The sequence below is a fragment of the Sycon ciliatum genome, chromosome 6, assembly GCF_964019385.1.
Source record: "Sycon ciliatum chromosome 6, ocSycCili1.1, whole genome shotgun sequence".
In the NCBI taxonomy this organism is placed as follows: Eukaryota; Metazoa; Porifera; class Calcarea; order Leucosolenida; family Sycettidae; genus Sycon; species Sycon ciliatum.
This window is the reverse complement of record NC_088648.1, coordinates 16,179,705-16,201,754: the sequence shown is the minus strand read 5'-3', so window position 1 is coordinate 16,201,754 and position 22,050 is coordinate 16,179,705. Positions and strand designations below refer to the sequence as shown.

Sequence of the window (22,050 nt, the reverse complement as noted above, 5' to 3'; positions counted from 1 at the left end):
TTTACTGTAGTACCAGGCTGGTCGCTAGTCACGGTGGTCTTTAGTTACAGGTTTTACTGTAGTACCAGGCTGGTCGCTAGTCATGGTGGTCTTTAGTTACAGGTTTTACTGTACAGTGTGCAGTCAGACCTCGCTTAACCGCACACATCCGTTTTCCACAAAAAATATGTGGATAGGCGAGGGCACCGGATAATCGAACACACGTAGAGGGTCTACGTGGCATGTGTAGCACTCTGCTCTCTGATTGCTTCTGCCTTCGTTCTGCCGCAACACACACAGCTGCCCGTACACGTTCCCAGTCCATAGATTCACTTGCTCTGCCTAAAGCACGCAATCGTTATGGCTTATTCGCTTTGAGCTTTCTGGCTTCTGACCGCTGGAATTCTCTTCCAGCTGACATTCGCTCTTGCCCCTCGCTTTCACGATTCCGCAAATCTGTACGTGATCACATAGGGTACCCTGTAAAAAGGCCTTAAGGCCAGTGGGGATTGCCCTATTCAAAATTTAAATAATAATAATAATAATAATAGTAATACATGGCGTATGCATGTATATGTACGTACATGTACATGTATGCATGGCATACCATGGCATACATGTGTGCTGTAAATCGGTAATACCCCCGATTTTCTTCCGGATGGCGAGGGATCCGGATAAAAGAGGACCGGATAAGCGAGGTCTGACTGTACTGTATATGAATGTGAGACCCGTCCGTGCCTGGGGATGTAGTCTGTTGTACCAGGCTGGTCGCTAGTCACGGTGGTCTTTAGTTACAGGTTTCACTGTACATTATATCAAGAGTACATAAACCATCAAGAGTACCAGCCATGTTGCTGTGCTTCTCACTCTCAGTATGATTCGCTGTGTGTGTGTGTGCGTGCGTGTGTGCTCTTGATTTATATATATGACTGCCATTTTCTGGTGTGTGACAAGACTACCACACTCCACTCTAGCCAATAACGATATTACACGAGCTACGCACTTGATTACCTTCCACACAGCACAATTGATATTCCTTGTACGAAACGAATCATTGCGAGTATCATTGAAAAATGCAACTGGAAAAATTAGAAAAGGGTAAACTAAAACACCTTTTGCCTTTCCCTGAAAACTAGCTTAAATCTACAGTTGTGCTTTTAAAACATTTGAAAAAAGACTGCAGTAGTTCGAAGAACATCTACGCGCGTACGCGCAAGTCTGCAGCATGCATTACGTGTGATTGTGTGAAAGAAGCTTAAAACTCCCATTGGTGGAAGGCCAGAGAGCGTGGCTGCAGTGATTCGAAGAACATTTACGCACAAGTGTGCAGCATGCACTCATACATAACTGTTAGGATTGAATAAAAAAAAGTTTAAAACTCCAGAAGGCCAGAGAGTATCGCTGCATCTCGTCATGGACCGTTGACACCGGTTTCCAGACTACAGGTCGTTCTTGAACTGGGCGAAGTCTGGAGGGTGGCCGTCGGCGGTGAGCTTACGTTTCCGCAGCCATACCACAGCGACGGCGACCAGCGCGAGGGCAACAAGGCCGCCCAGCACAGCACCGACGATGACACCAGTGGAGCTTCCCGCGCCGCTCTTGCTCGCCTTCGGGCTCTGACCGGCGAAGTACGTGCAGTTCAGGCTGGGTGTCTTCACCTCATACACCTCAACGGGCGGGGCATCGGAGCAGAACGTGCGTTCGCTGCGGCGCGTGTAGCCCAGGTCCGCCTTGCACCACAGACACGGATGGCCGCCAGGTTGGGCCTCGCATGAGGCGCGAGAGGAGCCAGCGCTGTTGCAGGTCGGGCGGAGCGTCGGCACAAACGAGACGCTGCGGTAGTGCCGGAAGAAATCGTCAACAACCGTCGGGCTCACCGACTTCGCAATTTCTCCAGACCCAAAGAAGCCATAGTGAAGGACGTCGGTTACGGACGTTTTGGGATTTCGTAGCCGCACCAGCACGTCATGTATGCCAGTATAACCTTCGTAGTACAAGTCAAATGGAATATGCTGCAGCGGCGTGGTGAAATTCTCGTAGCCGAACACAATGGTGCCGTTCTGGAACAGCGTGGCGGAAAACGACGCTGGCGGCAGATCAGGGAAAGGGCAGGCACAGGCGCGGCAGTGCAGTTCCGCGCACTCGCGCCGGTACTCCGTCAGCCGAGCGCCGCGCCAGGCGAAGTGCACAAAGCTGCCGTCGACGGCGTCGTAGCGCAGCATGCCGCTCGACTGGCCGCGTCGCGTGTCCGTGTGCTCAAAGTCCCAGAGTGCGGCCAGCGGCGATATGAAACTGCCGGCAAACGGGTCCTCACTGAGGGTATGGTCGGCACAATCAAAGCAGTCGTCACCGGGCACGGCTAGCAAGCCATGGTGACTAACATGTAGCTTGTCGATAGTGTGCTTGAAGAAGGGAAACTTGAACGGCAGCACTACGAGGCCGTCGCTCGTGTAGTGGTCGATTAGCCGCATTGGCACGCCGAGAGCCACCGTCTGCATGCTGGAGTGGATCGCGTAGTGAGCTTCGTGACCGAGAGATTTTTCGATGAAGAACGGTGATGGGCCTGTCTGATCTTCGTCTAGGTGAGTTTCCGGCTCGGTAACAGTGTCATGGGCGAACGCACACCTGTTACTGAACAGTATATCTGCCTGCGGGTCTTTGTCGTCGAGGTGACCGCAGAACGGTGCGAACGATTCTCCTTGCGCCGGCGCACACCAGATGCACTCCAGGGCGTGGTCGAGCTGGATGCAGCTCGCCCTTTTGGTGACGTTGTGGCACTCGATGCCGAACTTGCTGCCCTCAAACGACGGTCCGCGCTTGGCGGGTATCGTGTGGTCGACGACGATGAGCGGGAGCCGAGGCGTGAAGTGAACGTGCACGGGCGACTGCGCTGTGTTGTACTCGGAATTGTTCGCGTTGACGTTGATCGACGACAGCAGCTCGATCTCGGACCGCTTGTGCAGTGTGCCGTAGCCGGCAAACACTATGGAGTCGCGCAGTCCAATCACCACGTCTTGCTGCTCGGCACTCCACGGCGGCAGGCGGACGTACTCAAAGTCGATGTCGCCCGCGCGGTGCAGCGTGGCCGAGAACTGTACGTGGTGGCAGCCGGACGCCGCGCTCGCCCCCGCGCTGCTTGCCGTGCAGTTGGCGCCGCCGTGCAGCAGAGTCCAGAGCACGTGCACTGCCGGCTCACTGCCAGGCCCTTGGTGGCCCGCGGGCACGCTGTACACTGAGATGGTTACGTTGTGACCCTTGGCACCCAGCAGCGGTGCGATGTAGCTGGTCTTCACCTGTGAACTGTAACAGGACGCCCGAGGGCACCACACGTCCGAGAGGCGATGCGGGAAGATGAAACCCTCCGGGTGTGCGTAGACTGTGGTTTGCGCACGAGAGTAGAAGGGAAAGGCAAAGGGCAGTTTGATTTGAAGCACCTTGCCGACGCTGTGCTGAGTTGGCGTGAGTCCAGACACGTTCACGCCATGTCCGTCATCGCCGTCGTCCAACACCCACCTGTAGAACGTATCACTGTCGCCGTCAGAGTGGTTGTGATGATGGCCGTCATGGCCATCGTGGTGATCATGATGATCGCCGTGGTCATCATCATCATGGCTCGCCGGGCCCGGCTGGCACACAACTGGCTGACAAACAAAAGCAACCTGGAGCAGCGCGGCCAGGCCGACCAAGCCCAACAGGCGAGGCGCTGAGAGTGAAAACCCGAGCATGCCGATGGTGACTTCAAAAGCCTAGACCTGGCACTCACTGGTCTGTCACACTGCTGCTTTCCGGCTCGGAGTGAACTTACAGGAGCTGCCTCGATGCCACGAAGCAAACAAAAACTATGAACTGCGAAACTCACAGCCAAAATGAAGATGAAGAAGTCACCACCATGTACCAGCTATATACGCTATCCACCACCACCAACATCAGGGCCAGGGATCCCGGGAGTGATCAGGGCCTACAAAAAGTTGTAGCAAGAGTAGGCGCCATGTACGTATACAAGTCACCAGATTCCCACGTACATGCACGTGCGCGCGCGTGCGCGTGTTTCGTATATATACGCGTACCGTACTTCTTTTTCTGTACAAAACCAAAATACTGAGTATGCTGCACAAAATATGCTACGTATTACCAAAAATGTTCATATTTGGACCTTCTTTGCTTTGTTTGCACCAGGGAGTAGTATTGTACTACTCCCATTGCACCAACGAGTAGCACAATACTCAATAGTAATCACGTTTTTTCAGCCACTTCTAGGCAAGCTACATTTTGTACGTCCAAATATAAATGCAAGTGGAACTGCTATCCTTCATGCATGCCCGGCGCCCGTTGTGTCAAAAAATGGGAATGATCCCACTTTGGAAAGTGTCTTCAATCAGCAGATCAGGGAGTACTGTAAAACTGGAAAGTCTAACGAACAAAAAGTTTAAGTAGACAATCATAGAGGCCTGGCAGGACTTTACGGCTGAATCAAGGCCGAGTGCGTACGGCCAAGGGCGCAGGCCAAGGCGCGTAGCGCCGAGGCCTGCGCCCGCGGCCGTACGCACGAGGCCTTGATGAATAGGCCTTGACAGATTATGCTAGCATAATTTTTCGCATAATTCCTACCAAAATCGAATAATCGCATAATTCGAGGCAAATTGCATAAATTGGAATAATCCGCCTGTTCGCATCAAATTCGATACAGTTGTACATGTTCTACAAGTACAAGTACAAGTAGATCATACTAGATGCACCAGGAAGTCGTAGGTTTACGACTCCTTTGATAACATGTCCCATCCACTACAATCAGTGACGGTCGTAGCTTGGTCGGACGGTGCGTTGACCCCGACGAACTTTTGCTACTACAGTACAACGCCCTCTACAAAAAATTCCCCTGTCATTTTGCATGCACAGAACCATCATATACATGTACACTGTACCTGTACATTTGCAGCATATGTGAGCATAATTTGATAAGTTTTAGCATAAAAATAGCATAATCCTGCAATTTTTTCAGCAATGCGAAAAGCATAATTTCACGAAAATATTAGCATAATCTGTCAAGGCCTATTGATGAAGGCGAAAAGTCCTGCCAGGCTCTATGATGGTGTTTCAGGTTTTGTCTTTCGCTTTTCTGGTATAAAAGCAAGACACGTATAGGGGTGGTGGTCGGGGACGTGGTGGATTCAGCTTGTGAGTTTCAGCTCCTTCAGCTTGTGAGTTTCAGGTCCGTCTGCTTCTCATGGATGGGATGATCGGGTCCATGATCTTTCGCTTCCTCAAAATTATCAGAAAAGTTCGGCAACTCGTCAACTCCTTTTTTGGTACCAGTACATGTAGAACAGAAAGTGGAAAACTGATCGCGATGTTTGCCACTTATTTCAGCTTGGTTCTTAGCAGATAGATGGGTGCATGCTCTTTCGCTTATTCACAACTATCGTAAAATTTCATCTCCACTCACGACAACAAGAACTTGAGTTGAAAACTGACCACGATGTGTAGACACTTTTCATGTTGCCGTTTTCGGACAGGCTGTTTCCAGGTACCAGAGCATGTTCACAGTCGAATGTGAGGTGCGAACTGAGCTGACAACGAAAAACTGCCACAGACCCCTGCAGAGCTAGGCTGACAGAGTACGGGGTGCCATTGTTCAGCTTGTGAGTTTCAGCTCCTTCAGCTTGTGAGTTTCAGGTCCGTCTGCTTCTCATGGATGGGATGATCGGGTCCATGATCTTTCGCTTCCTCAAAATTATCAGAAAAGTTCGGCAACTCGTCAACTCCTTTTTTGGTACCAGTACATGTAGAACAGAAAGTGGAAAACTGATCGCGATGTTTGCCACTTATTTCAGCTTGGTTCTTAGCAGATAGATGGGTGCATGCTCTTTCGCTTATTCACAACTATCGTAAAATTTCATCTCCACTCACGACAACAAGAACTTGAGTTGAAAACTGACCACGATGTGTAGACACTTTTCATGTTGCCGTTTTCGGACAGGCTGTTTCCAGGTACCAGAGCATGTTCACAGTCGAATGTGAGGTGCGAACTGAGCTGACAACGAAAAACTGCCACAGACCCCTGCAGAGCTAGGCTGACAGAGTAGACCCGGGTGCTCGAATGAGACACAGGGTACCAAAACAGAAACACCCTGAAATTGTACCTAAACTTGTTCCGATTTCGTTTAGTTTTCACAAATACCATCAACATACGGCCTGCTAACGGTATGCCAAATTTCAGCGCTGCCCGGTAAACACTTTTTGAAATACTCGCGACCCACTTTTTGCTGGGTCCTTGATTCGACGATATGGGTCTCCTGTACGGTGCTGCCAAAGACCTGCTGAATCTGCGGCTCCACTGACCATCTTGCTCTCAAAAATTAAGTAGTAAGTTACTACTCCCTGCCCTCAACTGCCACACCAAGCGTAGACGATGGCAGACCCGTGTGCTTGAATCGGAGACGATCTGACGAGTTCGCTGTTTCTGATTCGAGCACCCAATTTTCAAATAAAAAATCCGAAGGAAATACGACCATTTTACTGCGTACTGTAGCTTGTGTTGTAGCGCACCCAGGTTCTGAATTCCTGCTGGGTGGGTCAAGCCAGACTCTCTTCCCTGTTCCATCGCCTCTCCAAAAGTATATTCTGACATTGTTGAGATTTACAGATGAGAAATTGCACACCTGTCAAATCGTTTCTGATTCGAGCACCCGGGTCTACGGGGTGCCATTGACGACGGGCTTTATTGCTACCGTATTTTTCCGTATCCATTGACCACGGGCTTTATCGGCTCATCAAGGCCACCGCGGGAACGTCGCTCATTGGCTACAACCATAGAAACGGTACGGTAAAAACCTGAACGTTTCCGTAATTTTGGCATGATAGCGTGCAGAAAGTTTGACGATGGCTACCTGGCCACCCATCTGGACATGTATGAGCATCTTTGCACAGACATCTAGCGATAACGGTTTTTTCAAATAACGAAAAATAATTGGACGTTAAAACGTTAGACTTTGTGACTCGTTAGACTTTCCGGTTTTACAGTAGTACAAGACACGTCGGGACATCACCAACCTCGTCGGCAGCGGGCACCTTCTCACAACAGTCGTCATGGTGATGACTATGACTGTTACAGCTGACGAGCTGAGAGAAGGACGCCATGGGCAGAAGTTGGAAAAAGACAAGAAAAAAGAAAAAGAACAAAAGAACAAAAGAAATATAAATTACAAATAATTTAATTACAGAGGAAGACAAGAAAATAACATCACAAATCCTTCCAGACGTGATCCCTGCAGCGGCAGCAACGTGAACAATACTACGGCGGCAACACGACGACTTCTACAACACAAAAAAACGAAAATTATAAAAATCCTACCAACCCGTAGAGTAACGAGGGTCCGAACCTGGGTTTTCCCAATACGGTTCAAATGGTCGCAAGACCGGGACTCTGCCAACCGGTTTATGGTTATAGTCAGGAGCACTACGCGTCCTCGCCTTGTAACATGCTGTCAAAATCGAAAAACATGTTAAACTACCAAGCAAGGCTTCTGTATATACATACTACTAGTACTATACTCAAGATAGGGGAGGGGGGTTGCTGTCATGCTACAGTAAGACAATACGCGTGCAACACACCCTTGAACTGGAGGGGTGACGTGATGTTTCTCGCATCAGGTGGAAGACTGTTCCAAACGCGTGCAGCAGAAAGAGACACGGGATGAGTTCTGGATGGAAGCTGCAGCAGATGTTGTTGGGAGCCGCGCGTTTGGCCAGCCCTAGTCGGAGTGAAATCGGAAGTGTCTCTCTCTGCAGTCGAAGCGAATGGCCTACACGTCCATGGTAGAGACCAGGATCCGCTATGGATGCTCAGCTTTCTTTAGCTCTCTCTCCAAGGCTAACGAGGAGAGACTTCAACGCCTATGCAACCTAGCCCTGCGAGCCGTGTACAACCTGACCTCCCGTACCCGTATGACTCCCGTGTATGCGGAACACAACCTGCTCCGTGTACACCAGCTCTTGCGTGAGACAGTGTGCTCGCTGGTCTACCGGTGCCTGCATTCCACCATGGAGCAGCCGCTGATCAGCCGCTGATCAGCGCATTATTTGGAGATTTCGTCACTCCGACTAGGGCTGGCCAAACTGGGCCAAACCTCTGTACTAAAACGGAAAACACTGGTATGTTCACTCCCACATTCCCAGAATGCCAGCAGCTCTATTTTATTGGGATTCTTAAACAAAAAATACAAAGTACATTAGAATTATGTGCTCAGCTCAGGGAGGTTCAAGATAATCTCTCTTTTTTTTAAGGCTATGATCTATGAATGCTTGGAACATTTTACAGTTTTATAGTGCCAACATCAGAAAATCAATAGGTAGCATTTCATCCTTGAGTCCCAGTGGGTATGGTACGGTAGAAAGGCCAAATACCCACGACAACACTGTAAACGTTGAATCTCAAACTCAAAGTCTCAAGCGAGTCACAAAATCACACTTTCTCTACGTTTCACGTATAGCAGAACCTCCCTCCTAAATAGCTAAAAAGCCTTGTTTACGGTATTTTTTGCGAGAAAAAGACAGTGATAAAGGACCATCAGTCAAAAGGTAATTATAATAATAGAATTAGAACTGAAAAAAACGGAAGGAAAAAGGTAAAAGATGGGAGAGCCACAGAAAGAGAGGAAACCTAGAAAAACAGAACGAGAGTGGCATGACTCAGTGACCGATTCCAACGCCGGCACCGTCATGTACGGAGAGTCCCATACGACGGCGACGGGAGCCTCGCAGACGCATGTCCACGGCGCTGAAAATGGCGACTGAGTGCGCACGCGTACCAAAGCCATCATGGCGGAGAAGGGCTTTTCCCACTTCGCTGCTAAGCGGCTGGCGAGACGCTTCTGGTACGTACTGTACTCGCGGTGGAGGACAGCATCAGTGGAACACACCAAAGGAGTAAAGGAGCCTCGTAGCTCTTCAGCGGCATGCTTGTATTTCCGCTTCTTCGCTGCAGCTGCTTTGTTGACGGTGGCATTCCAGGACAGGTTGGCCTTGGCATAACTGGGTGCGTCAGCATCTACGATGCGGTTATCGAAAAACGCCACCCGATTGCCTTCTCATGCTCCGCGAGCGAGCCAGTCCGCTTGGAGCATGGGCCGTCCATTCCTGTCCTGTTCAAGGATGAGGATCGGCTCGGTGGTAACGCCGCCGAAGGCAATGTCAGCAAGCCTGGCATCACTGTCACGGAGGTCGTTGTGGCCTCTCTTGACAAGGCCGCCCTTATGGCAGTCGAGGCCGTGCTGCAGGTGAACGGGGCGCCACATCCGTCACAGTGAGACGGAAGAGAGTTGGGCTGCCTGCCGTAGCGGATTGCCAGCTGATCCCGAAACTGGGTTGAAAACATGTCGTAGCCTTCCTGACGGAGCGGTAGGACGGTCAGCCAGCCGGAAGCATGTCCCTCAACGATGCGGGAGAGAGTGCGCCGTTCCGTTTTGGGGAGGTCTTGAAGAAGCTCCTTGCTGAGTGTCCCTGCTTGCTCGTCCCTGATCCGGCTTGCCTGACTCGTTGCTAGTTGGCAATGGCGAGAATGGTCATTGATGACCGCTGGCTGACCGGAGCAGATGGAGCGAGCCAGAGTCCGAGTAGCATCTTTCGACACTGCGGCATGGGCACCCGGTGCTGTTTCGGTGGAGTCGGTGATGCGAGGCCGCCGAACTTGGCAGGGAGGTCGAGTAGCTGATGTTCTCGCTCAAGGACCTCTCTACCCATGATGGCAGGCGTGAACTGTTGCCGAATGATGTTACGTAGCGGGGCGTACTCGGCTTCATGGCCTTCGACAACGCGGCGAATGTATGACCATTCGCAGGAGAGGGACCGTGTGAACGCACAATAAGCTGCTTGTGGGTATGCTTTAGCAGCATCAGAGAGATGTTCCACGCTCTTAACCTACGATGCAACTTTGTTGCTGACAAACTGCTGTACACCCGCTTCATCACCGATGCATCCTCCAAGGAATCAGCTGGACAGTGTGGTACTTCCTGTGAAATATCCATCTTTTCCTTTCTCTATTTATTCTCTTTACCAGGCGTGGGCCATCATCCCCTGGACTATCAAAAATGGGTGCCTTACGATCGTACTGTACTCCCTGGTTTTGCGTTGCTTTTGTTTTCGGAAGATCACAGCGTCGGATTTGGAAGCGAAAAGCTACAAAAAAGGAAGATCATAGTGTCGGATTTGGAAGCGAAAAGCTACCAACAGCGAGTCGCCATGGTAACATAATACAGTGGTATGACAACTACCTGGTATATAGGTGCTGGTTCTTTCTTTTTCCGTTTTTGTGCGTCTACACCGTCAGATGCAGAGCTGATCCGAGCTGGTCTCCGTTTGTATCGTTTTCGCGAGGCCGGGGGATCATCGAGTGCCATGAAAAGCAGCTGCCACCAGTAAGAATGCTCAGAGTCTTGTATAAATGCTCGCATAAGAGGCCGGCTTCCAGGCATAGGATTAGGAGTAGGAGGCAGAGAGACAGACAGCCCAGCTAATAGAGTAACCTGCGGACCAGTGAAAATGCAGATATCGGTACATGCATGAGAGGAAGGCTAGAACACAAGGAAGGGGAACTGTTGAACTGTGCTAATCATACGGTTGCACATGTACCGGTACTGTGGATGTGCTAGACAAGTACCTTGAAGTACGGTAAACTTGGTAAAGGGAGGAGGAAGACATCACTCAGCTGTCATATGAAGGGAAACGTCAGGTGCCGCACTAGGGCACAGCTCAGTTGGCAGCCAAATGCCGAATGGAGGCCATAATCATGCTGTACGGATCCCCAGACTTGTCAGCCGTCAGGGACGCTATCGGCTTGTGGAGCGCCGTGGCAGCATTCCCCTCCGGTGGTCGAGAAGACAGCTGGGACAAAACTTGAATGCTCCACTTCACGAATACGTTGCTCATATGAACGTCGTTTACTACGGCCTTCTCATTACGGGTATAGCACTTAGTGGTAGCAGCGAGCGAGTTGGAGCGGTTCGAGGACGCAAAGAGGTTAAGCACCCGAACATCGGGCTTCGTCGTCTGCAACAGCGTAGCAGTTCACCAGAGAGGGGCTGTAAATGCGGCTCAATAGCCACCTGGTGGGCCAGTGGTGGGCAACACGTTCGAGGAGACGAGCGGTGACATCACGCAGCTCATTATGCCGGAGCGTGGAAAATCCACCCTGAGGGCACGACAGTAAATGCATGACGGTATATTCCTGACCGCAAGGGGGGTCAAAGGTGGTACGAATGTGTATGCGGTGAATAATCCCCGGAATTCCGGGGAATAACGTGCTATATTCCCCGGAAATAACGGCTGCTGATTGGCTGAATCCAGGCTTTCCTACCGTACTATGGGATAAACCACTGGATGTGGTGGATGGGAGGTTCTGCTCTATGTTACGGGAATGTGACGCGAAGAATCCCGGGAACTCTCTTCGCATTCCCGTAACGTAAAGAAAATCTGTTCTCAGCTTCTGCTCTACCCTCAGGTAGAGAAATCACGGGGAATGCGTACTGGGAATTTCCCCTTCCATGTTTGGCAGTTTTCTGCCTGCATTTGATCGATGCCCATCAGATCTGTACGCATTTCTCTGCGTGTGCCACAACGTAGAGAACCTCATCTATGCGTAGAAATCTGGACCCTTAACACGCAAAGCCGTAGACTCTAACCCACACACCTGCTCTCTACGTGATTTCTCTACGTTTAGTGTATAGCAGAACCTCTCTACTTAAACGGAAAACACTGGTATGGTCACTCCCACATCCCCAGAATGCTAGCAGCTCTATTTTATCGGGATTCTTAAACAAAAAATATAAAGTACATTAGAATTGTGTGCTCAGCTCAGGGAGGCTCAAGATAATCTCTCTTTTTTTAAGGCTATGAATGCTTGGAACATTTTACTGTTTTATAGTGCCAACATCAGAAAATCGGTAGCATCTCATCCTTGAGTCCTGATATGATGTATATGGCATACTTCCATATATGGTGCAACTCCCGCACCCCGTATGCACGCGCCTACACGCCTATCGGGACGCACGTTGACATTCAGCACCCGAAGACAAAACGGTGGTCTTCCCGCGGCGTTGTCGTGGCTATCGGTGACCACCGCGACTACTACGTCAAGCTAACGAGTGGACGCGTACATTGGCGCAACCGTCGCTACATCCGTACCGTCCTCCTACTCCAGCTTCAGCAGCCATGCTTACATCTTCCCCCGACGCTGCACCACAAGCAGTTCCTGTGACTCAGTCGTCGCCACAGCCAACTGTTCAGGTACCACCTCGAACAAGCCAACGTCCCGGCGACAGAATGTCCCCATTAACATTATTTCAACGCGTGGACAATCGAACACTTGCTCTGTTCAGTTGTTGATTTCCATTGTACCTATTCAATTGTCATTCCCGTTGTCTCGCAGTTGAAAACCTTCATGTATATAATTTTTGCAATTATGCCTTTTACAAGTCTGTTGGAAGTTGCTGATGCTCCGCGACATGTCATTTGCTACGCACATGCAATTTCCACATTATTTTTTGTTGATTAGATAAACACTTGTACGTTTTTATCTTAGGGGGGGGGGGGGGGCATGATGTATATGGCATACTTCCGTATATGGTGCAACTCCCGTACCCCGTATGCACGCGCCTAGAGCTCCTGCTTCCATATGCGCTTGTACACACTTTCCTTTTGTGTTCGTACACACTTCCCTTTTGTGTTCGCACACTGCTTTGGAATGTAGTTCTTCGTTTGTTGTCCTCCTTGCTAGTTGTGAATAAACTCTGTCTGACACCACAAGTCCCAGCGGGTATGGTACGGTAGAAAGGCCAAATGTCCACGCCAACACTGTAAGCGTTGAATCTCAAACTCAAAGTCTCAAGCGAGTCACAAAGTCACACTTAAACGAGCACAATACCAAAAAAGACGGGCACATGATGGCAGGGGTAGTCAAATTTTAAACTCGTAAACATCGTCACACTTACCACTCTTACACAGCAATTGACAGACATACGGTAAACCGCCCAAGGTTTGCGTCACTAAAGGTTTGCGATCTCTCAGAATCAGCGAGTTTACGATGGCAAATGTCCGTGGAGCACTGTGGCCACACGTATACACCCACTGTTGAAGTTTGATTTTTCACGATGGTTAATATTTGCGTTCTGCTCTTCTCGCAAAATTAGCAAACATTTTAAATACGTCGCAAACATAAAGCAGTTTACGGTAGTGATCAGAGATCTGGGTCAAAGTACGCATGCCTACTCCCAGCATAGTTCCTGGATTACGGTTGGCGTGAAGAGGACCATACGGCCATTCAGGTCGCACGCAAACCCGTCCTTCGGGTTGGTGCTGGGAAGCGGCAGCCATTGTTGTGAGACCGGCGAGAGCATGAAGAACTGCTTCTCGCGGTCGTGGCTGAGCCCGTACCGGTCGTAGCAGCCCAGGCAGCCGTTGAACACGCGCAGCAGGCAGTTCGGAAACGGCAGCTTCGGCAGAACGTCCGTCGACCAGCTGCGAGCGTGCACGTGCTTCGTTGGCGGCGCTGAGAGGATCGACCGCCTGGTCGCCGCTCCATGTTCGTAATCACCGCCGATAATGTGCAGGTAGCCAGCGTGCACTATGCCGTGCGGATACTTCAGCACGCCACCGCCACAGGACTGGGGAAAGTCCGGCCAGGCAATCCACTCGGCGGCGTTTCCCGGCTTGCCGAGATTGAAGGAAATGACGTCCGGTCGCACCGGTACGAACGCATGCGTGCCCGTAGAGCCCCCGATGATGACGAGGTGGTTGTCAAGGAAGGTGATTGAGAACCCCATGCGGAACCTTGGCAGCTGTGCCACCTGCCGCCAGCCGCCATTGTCCAATCGGCTATAAAGGATGGATGGCGTGCTAACAAACACGACGATTAGGTACAACGTGTTATTGTGCTCCCGGACACCAAAGATGCGCGGAGTGTCGGGGAGCTGCTGCTGCAGTGAATTCAGCGGGTTTTCAGCGAACCAGGCAGGTTCGGCTAGGTTTTTGGAGTCCGTGCTGAAAATTTGCCACCTTTTCTCGAGAAGAAGCGTTGTGTACACTCGGCCCTGATGATAGGCTACTGAGCCCACCTGAGCGGGGTTGCTGATGGCGATTGGAAGTTTGCCAACATTCTTCCACTGCAGATGGACAGGGACAGAAAAGGAAGACAACAATAATCACACCTACGAGCGACACGAGTGGCCCACACACCGCATACTCTACTTCGCCATGGCCAGAGTGGATCCGAAAGTCGGTATCTGTCGTTAGATTTTGACTTTTGATGACTTCTGACGTCATCGCTTTCAAGCCCTATGCTGAACTGTTTCATTGCATGCCAGAAAACCGACAAAGAGACACAGCGTAGTTTTTCACGTTCCTTCTTGACCATGTACAGTCAACTTCGCTTATAACTTGCGGCGACACCCGGCGGGGCATCAGAAAAGTGTCCTTACACCCGAAGTCTAATTATAATTATGTCTACAGGTAGAAGGGACTTACTTTGCTGCTCTGGGGCTGGAAATTCTGTCGCTATTCGCGAATTGTCGTTATATCCGCAGTCGCTATTAGCGAAGTTGACTGTACACGCTTTCAGCCTGTCATCTTTTCAACTCCACTGACTGATATGAGACACCTGTCAAATTGAATTGTACTTCTGACTCTCTGAGCACTGCCATTTTCGGGAGCACGAATTTCGACCGCCAATATCATGCGATGCATGAACTGTCTCACAAGAATAGAAACAGAGCTTTCGAATACGTCAGATTTGGAGTGCGCGTTTGACGACTCCCGAGTCTCAACCAAAGATATGGACCACAATATCACCATGACTGTACTTAAGTACATGTCTGTGGAGATGCTGATGACGATCACAACAGCAGCAGCGGTGGCAACAGCGGCAACACTAGCAGGAGTAACAGCAGCAACAACAGTAACAGCAGCAACAACAGTAGCAGCAGCAACAACAGTAGCAGCAGCAACAACAGTAGCAGCAGCAACAACACGAAGCAGCAACACGAAGCAGCAACAACAGCAACTGCAGTGGCAGTAACGGACACCGTCACACGGCAACAACAATAGTGGTGACAACGACGACGACGACGACGACAGCGGTAGCAGCAGCAGCAGCAGCAACCGTGCTATTTCTCCTCTCGCCTATTTGGTTCTTTAATATTGGCACTTTCCCTTCAGTTCAGACTAATGAATCATGTCCTGACCCTATATTGTAGACTGTTGTCAGAATATGAACACCAACAGAGCAGCCGTGTAGCCCGTATCTAGTCAGGTCAGCCGTGTAGCCCGTATCTAGTCAGGGCAGCCGTGTAGCCCGTATCTAGTCAGGGCAGCCGTGTAGCCCGTATCTAGTCAGTGCAGGCGTGTAGCCCGTATCTAGTCAGGACAGCCGTGTAGCCCGTATGTAGTCAGTGCAGCCGTGTAGCCCATATCTAGTCAGTGCAGCCGTGTAGCCCGTATGTAGTCAGAGCAGTCTCAGTCTGGTCACCAGGCCTGAAAACGGCTGTCATATATCATGTAGTTACTACTACTACACAGTGAAAGTAGGTTTAAACAAAATGGCGACTACGAGGTACATAGTCACCACACCACAGATATGCTCGAGTACATGGTCACCACACCACAGAGGTGTGAGCCACGCCCCTGGGACCTAGCAACCATACTGGCGTCAGTGCTTACCGTCGCTTTCGGGCGTGCTCCTCTTGAGAGCGACGGCGGTGGACCGATGATGAGTGAACAGCGAGCCTGCACACCGGCCGGTCCATCAATGGATGCGAGATGAAATAGCGAGTCTCTCATCTGCTGCTCGTGCATGTCTCCGTTATCGCCGGCGCGTCGCTCCGCGTCGTGCGTTCCCACCGCGGTCTGAACGAGCACCTCGCCGAGTTGCTGTATGGCTGCGTCGCGCTCGGCTATCAGTGCCTCGCGATCCTGCAAAGCTAGCCGGGTATGCGATTGGCTTTGGCGCTGCGCCGCCAATAGCTGCTCTTTGACTGCGCTCAGCTGCATCTTCTGCTCCTGAAGCTCCCGGCGCATATGTTCATTCTCGGCGTGGTCAGCGGATAGCGTTCTCCTTTTCGCTACGGGCCTGTCCACTGGCGGTTGCCGGAGAAGAGACTCTTTGGCAACACGCACGGCTTGGTTAATGTGTGTGGCACTGGGACGCCGGGCTGGATTAACTTCCAGGCATTGGCTGATGATTGCATGGAATGGGTGGTACGCACCGAGGGCATTGAGGTCATGCGAGCGTCCTCTACGCATCAGTGTGAATATGCTGGGCGGTTCACGGCGAACGCACATGGCCAGGATGGACACGCCGAAGGAGTAGCAGTCAGCAGGAGTTCCGTACCTTGCTTGTCCCTGCTCTCCACCACCATCGCCGTCAGCATACTCTTGTTGAGTCTCCGGTGCCATGTACGTCTGTGCTCCCGGGTTCATTGTCAAGCTCTCCGCTTCTGCTGGATGAGCCAGCTTTGCAGCTCCGCCGACATCCGTAATCTTTGCTCTCAGCTGCGGCACACCGCCGGGCATGCCCACTTCACTGCTTACCATAATGTTATTGGTCGTGAGATCCCGGTGGACTATGTTCAAGCTGTGGAGGTACAGCAGCGCGGACGACACGCCTAGAGCGATGTCCGCCTCCTGCACACGCGACAGGGCCGGCTGCGTGCTGCAGCGCTGACGCAACGTCTGCGAAAGACACTCCATGACCAGACCCGGCGTGTCATTCGGTCCGCTCGCCGACACCATTCCGAACACCTGAACAATGTTGGGATGCGGTAGCTCATTCAACAGCGGAAACTCTCGCAGAAATTGCTGGTAGTTCGCTGACAGCTGGCCGTGCTCGTCAAGGGCCAGGACAGGATGGTGACGTTTTATCGCCACGGCCGTACCGTTCCAGCTTCCAGCAAACACTACGCCATGCGCCCCTCGCCCTAAAACCTTCTCCTCTTGCTCCACGCCATGGAGGAGGTGCTGGAACGGCACTGCAAGACTAAGAGACCTCTGGCTTCGCTGCACAGGAGAAGTCGCCATTGCCGGGAACGGAAGAAAACTTCGAAACGCAACCGGCAGCTAGTAACATGACTTTACTGCTTACACTGTAGTTCTTTGCTTGTGACAGTTCCCGCTCCCCGCGCGATCCGTTCAGACCGGTACGGTACGTAGATCTAACACGAGTAGTATAGACCTGACCTACTCGACCACGGACCGGTCGGTGTGTCGAATCTGTCCGTATTCTCCATACCAACCAAGTATTACTATTAGCGCAGCTCCATCTGCGATCCGCTCAGTCACGATCACAGTAGTCATCTGGTCAGCATGCTGTGTCAAAGCGTTGATCTATGTTCGCCGCAGGTGCAGAGCTAGAGGCGTGCCCTTACTGGCCTTATTCGCCTGGCCAAGCGAGGCCCTATACAAGGTCAATCCTGTCTGTAATCCTGTTAGTGTGGCAGTTAGGGTAGTGTTCCTGACCTGTGGGGTTCATGGTCTCCATTCACCGCCAGTGGCATTACACAGTCAGTGACTACTGAGCTGCGGAGACCAGGCCAGGGTCATCGCTACTGGGACTAGTAGACCTACCTATTGCGCAGAAAGGTAGAGTCTACGGACCGTCGTAAATGGCCAGCGCTCAACCCTGTCGATCTACCCAGTCACTGTACTGCAGGGGTGGTTTCGATGACAAACCCGCGAAGAGGTCATTTCGCGTATCTCAGTGCTTGGGCGCTGAAAGTGACAGGATCTCTCTTCTAAGTAAGTTCTTCTTTCTGCTCATCAGCATAATGAAGTGCACACTTGACCGGCGGGAGCGAGACGCAAGCCGCTTCTCCCTCGTTTCCAGTTGAAGTCACTCTGAAAAGTTGATAATGATTGTGACTTAGACTGGGCATGAAGAAGTACTCGGATATCTGATGTACGATGTACTCGTACTCATCAATCATTGCAGTCCAGCAATCTGAAAGTTGCTATCCACGGGCGCATGAAAGTAGCAGGACTGAGATACCAAAGTAATCATTGTTACAGTTACGGAGCTGACTGGATCTGCATGGGTTGATCATATGATGTTTTAAAGTGCTCTGACTACTACTTGTACGTCGTATATTATTAATGTCCACAGGCGATAGTAGTATTGTACATAGCCATAGCATCTAAGTGCCACAATGTCACTCATACGCGCGCCGGTATAATTATGCACGTTGCGTTGACATAAAGCACTTACATTGTACCTTGGCCCAACAACCTACTGAAGTATTATCTACTTGAAGTGGGCAATCTTGGAACATATAAACCCACTCACACTCGCCAGAGGGCACTGCTAGTGATAGTAATCAGAATCTGCGAGCAGTACAATCAAGAGTGTATACCCCCCCCCCCCCCCCCCCTATACTCTTGGTACAATGTCATGTAGATCGACCATGTAAAAAAGAGAAGACAACACTTGAGAAACGAGTAAAAAAGAGAAGACAACACTTGAGAAACGAGTATCCGAGTTAAGATCTACCACGATAAAATAATATTGATAATGATGTTAGCATAACGCGATGCGGAGGACCGCGATACTGCATTTTTAAGTAGTGTTCCCGACTCAAGCATAGACTGGTTGGCAGAACAAAACCATCAAAAATGTTCCCCAAAAGCACGCAGCTGATAAAAGTAAAACCAAGGACTGGGAAGAACACGGCAGGTAATCATGCAAGACGTGACGATCAACACGCAACAGAGGATTGTACAACCAACGAACAGATTCCAGATCTCATCATAGTGATGGTAGTATCATGACGGAGCTCAGACAAGGCTAAGGTACGAGTGATGTGGTGCAGAGAAATATCGGCGTATACATGTCACACTGCAATACAGTGTACATGACTGTACATGACCATCAGGGAGTCGCGCCCAAAACCATTAAAATGGTCTCTCTCAGACTCTGATGTTCATGTAGTTAATGTCTTGGCTATATGTGGAGAATAATTAGGAATTTGAGTAGAATAAGCCAAGAACTTTCAGCATTCCCTGTCATGGGATACACCGTGGTTCCTGAAGTGTTGCTCATCAAGCAGATCTGAAATTTCGATATGCCCTCGACAGGTCTAGAGCCTCTGCGTAATGCTTTATAAATACAATCATCTCTCTCTACACCAGACTGATGAGCTGAGAGCGATTCTTCCAGGTCAACACACCGGAATCATAGGCCACGGGCGAGCGGCAGCGGTTTCGAGTGTGACGGCGATGTGCAGCTATGAGAAGGGTTCCAAGCAGCGTCAAAACGACCAACGCGCCTAGGGAACTCGCCAAGACGATGTGCAGATTGCGGCTGGACCTGACGGGATGCTGGGCTGCAGCTGCCATGAGAGACGCTAGGACTGCCGGTTCGTCAGTGACCGTCGCCAGTCCTGGTACATTGTAGCCCGTGCTTGTGTCGTATGCGATCGTATCCCAGGCGCTGGCAACATGACGCTGATCCGGTCTGCCAAAGCTAGGGGCAATAGCATGGTTAATGCCATGCCAGTCCACCTTTGGCCTCTGATTTGACCTCTGAATTTCACCACCTGCAGAGTTGAGCATGGACAATAGACATTCGCCTTCGTATCATTGCCATTTGGGCCTAGTTCCCGCTTATTGTGCGAATTGAAATCAGCCAACCAACCGATTCAAAATTTAATAATAATAATAATAACCGACCAATCAACTAACCAACACGCATGCACACTCCCCATCATATTAGGTATGTGAGAAACGGTCACGTGGTCTATACAGGAGGACAACAACGAAACGGAATAGGAACACACGTGGCTGGAACACAATGCTATGCTGCAACACAACCGACATGCGTGGCTCGACAAGATGAGCGCAGGAGCCTACACAACACCACACAGACCAAGATGCTGCCGTTTATAGGCGCAGCAGCACGAAAATCCTCATTGCTTGGAGTTCGGATACGAATCTGCAACATTCCCATCGAAAGAACGGGACACATAACACGAACTCCACCACACGCTCACAACTACATGGTTAGCCTACTTGGTCTCTCACTTCACCAGGTGCCTGACGCCCAACTACTTGTTCTACCTTTCTCTGGACTCAGTACTGAGTACTACAGTCCTGGCAACTGAAATCCGACCAAGAGCCCAGGGTGTCGGATTTCAGTGTCGGATTTCAGTGTCGGATTTCAGTGTCGGATTTCAGTGTCGGATTTCATTGTCGGATTTCAGTTCCCAGCACTGTAGAAGTACTCTATTGGTACAATGATTGGCATAGGGTCACCTGACCAACACTCACCCCTCCAAGTAAACAGTTAGTTCGACACTGAACTTCCTCCCTGCATGCACATGTACACAGTGCGTGCTGAATGAAATCCGACCAAGCGAGCCTATGCTACCTGCATGGGGCGCTGTGCAGGCCTCGACCTGCGAACACTGGGATACATGTAGCGAACTGGTGCCAGGGTGCAAGGCCGACTCCCACGATCGGATTTCATTGAGCAGCAGCACTGACTGTATTTCAAGCACTAGTACAATGTAGATCTGATCTTCCAGCCTTAGCCGACTCACCAATATAGAAGGGAGGATTTGCATGTCCGAGTGAATCAGCATTCCGCTGCCATGTTTCGAGATTCATCCAGCCCAGTGGTCCTCGCGGCCGCGGCCCGTTCTTGTCACGAAATAGTCCCAGCCATCCAACAGGCACATCAGACTCGCCGGGGAAAGCATGGCGCGTCGTCGTGGGCTCTACTGTCACCTGCAGGGTACTAGTAATCGGCACCTGCACCTGTGTTCCCGAGCTGACTGCACTACTTGATGTCGCCTCGCGTTCACCCGGACTTGCCCAAGCCAAAGGATGCTCCATGGCTGTCCCACCTTGCACCTTTATACTTATAGCTTCAGTGGTACTTAGAATGACGTCATCTCCGTCATCGTCGCGTTCCTCCGAGTGATGTGACCCTGGCTTTGGCGAGGAAGCGTCATTTGACGACAGCGCCGCGGACTTGAGTGAAAGCTGGGGTAGAAAGGCTGTGTGACCTGTGTCCATGACCTTGCCGTCGTTAACGTCGTCATCTGACTGTGGGCTGATACTCCGTGTTAGCACTATCGGTGGACAGTCACGTGTGGAGTCTTCAGGAAACGGCTTGCAACATCCGGAACTCGAACCTCTGCTGTCACCCATTGTCTCACCCAATGGCGTAGCGTCATTCTCCCCTGTACAATCCCGGGCGGGTCTCGATTCATCGTGATCATGGGAGACTGGTATCGGTATCGCATATGCTGCCGATTCCAAGGAGCCCATCCACACGACAATTGCAAAGCGCAAAAACAGGACTAGGAATTCCATGTTCGCGGTAGCGCTGGAGGAGAGAGAGAGAGAGAGGATGCACCCGCAATGGTGAGGTGGCACAAGCTGCAGAGGATCGGTTATCCCAGGCTGCTGGAGTGTGGCTGGTGAAATGTTCGTGCAGGTGTCTGCAAGTGTCGTGCAGTCTCGTCTGGTCACACGAAAATCTAGTTATCTACCACTACTATCCTGCTGGAGTCCAGAATGTCTTCTCTTGCTGGCCCCCCGTGACCGGCAGCAGTGGACCGGTCTTCTATGCCGCTTCTGTATACTGCAGGGCTCGTTTACTGAGACCAGCTATCGATGGACACAGCTCAGTGGTACCTGTACCAACAGTACAGCCGACTCTAGGCAAAATGCAGAACAGAATGGCTGCCGTGATGTGGTGTGCACACCTATTGTCAGCGCTTGAGCTGAGGCAGGACGAAATCCCTGACAAATTTCAACAGGTCCAATGATCGGGCGATAGCCTATGTGGCTGTTAGGGTATCCTAGACCTACACACACTGACTGTTAGCCAGTCAAGATCATCACGAACCGTCGAGAAGCCCTCAAACCTTGGGCGGTGATATTTCGTGGTAAAGCTCCGGGGAACCGTGATACTAGTACGCCTGAATCACAATGACTGTGATGCCTCCCAGCTAGGTCTAACGGGTGCAAGGCTCAGTTAATGGCCCTTTACGAAACTCCTACTGCTTAGCTAACAACGTTCACGTTGAC

General features: G+C 51.0%; 1 protein-coding gene across 1 annotated transcript; it reads right to left on the bottom strand.

Moving 5' to 3' along the window:
* Positions 1–12,804: 12,804 nt before the first annotated feature.
* On the bottom strand, positions 12,805–17,156 carry LOC135819481 (mitogen-activated protein kinase kinase kinase dlk-1-like). The gene is made up of 2 exons (XM_065332699.1): positions 15,685–17,156; positions 12,805–14,132 (listed from the first exon to the last, which is right to left on the bottom strand). Exons 1-2 carry the CDS (start codon positions 17,038–17,040, stop codon positions 13,236–13,238), a joined length of 2,253 nt encoding a protein of 750 aa, XP_065188771.1. The 5' UTR covers positions 17,041–17,156; the 3' UTR covers positions 12,805–13,235.
* Positions 17,157–22,050: the final 4,894 nt, after the last annotated feature.

Excerpts from the sequence above, each read along its gene's own strand:
- LOC135819481 (XM_065332699.1), bottom strand. The coding sequence starts at position 17,040 with ATGGCGACTTCTCCTGTGCAGCGAAGCCAGAGGTCTCTTAGTCTTGCA. Across the intron at positions 14,133-15,684 it reads GAGCACGCCCGAAAGCGACG|TGGAAGAATGTTGGCAAACT; the intron begins GTAAGCACTGAC and ends GTCCATCTGCAG.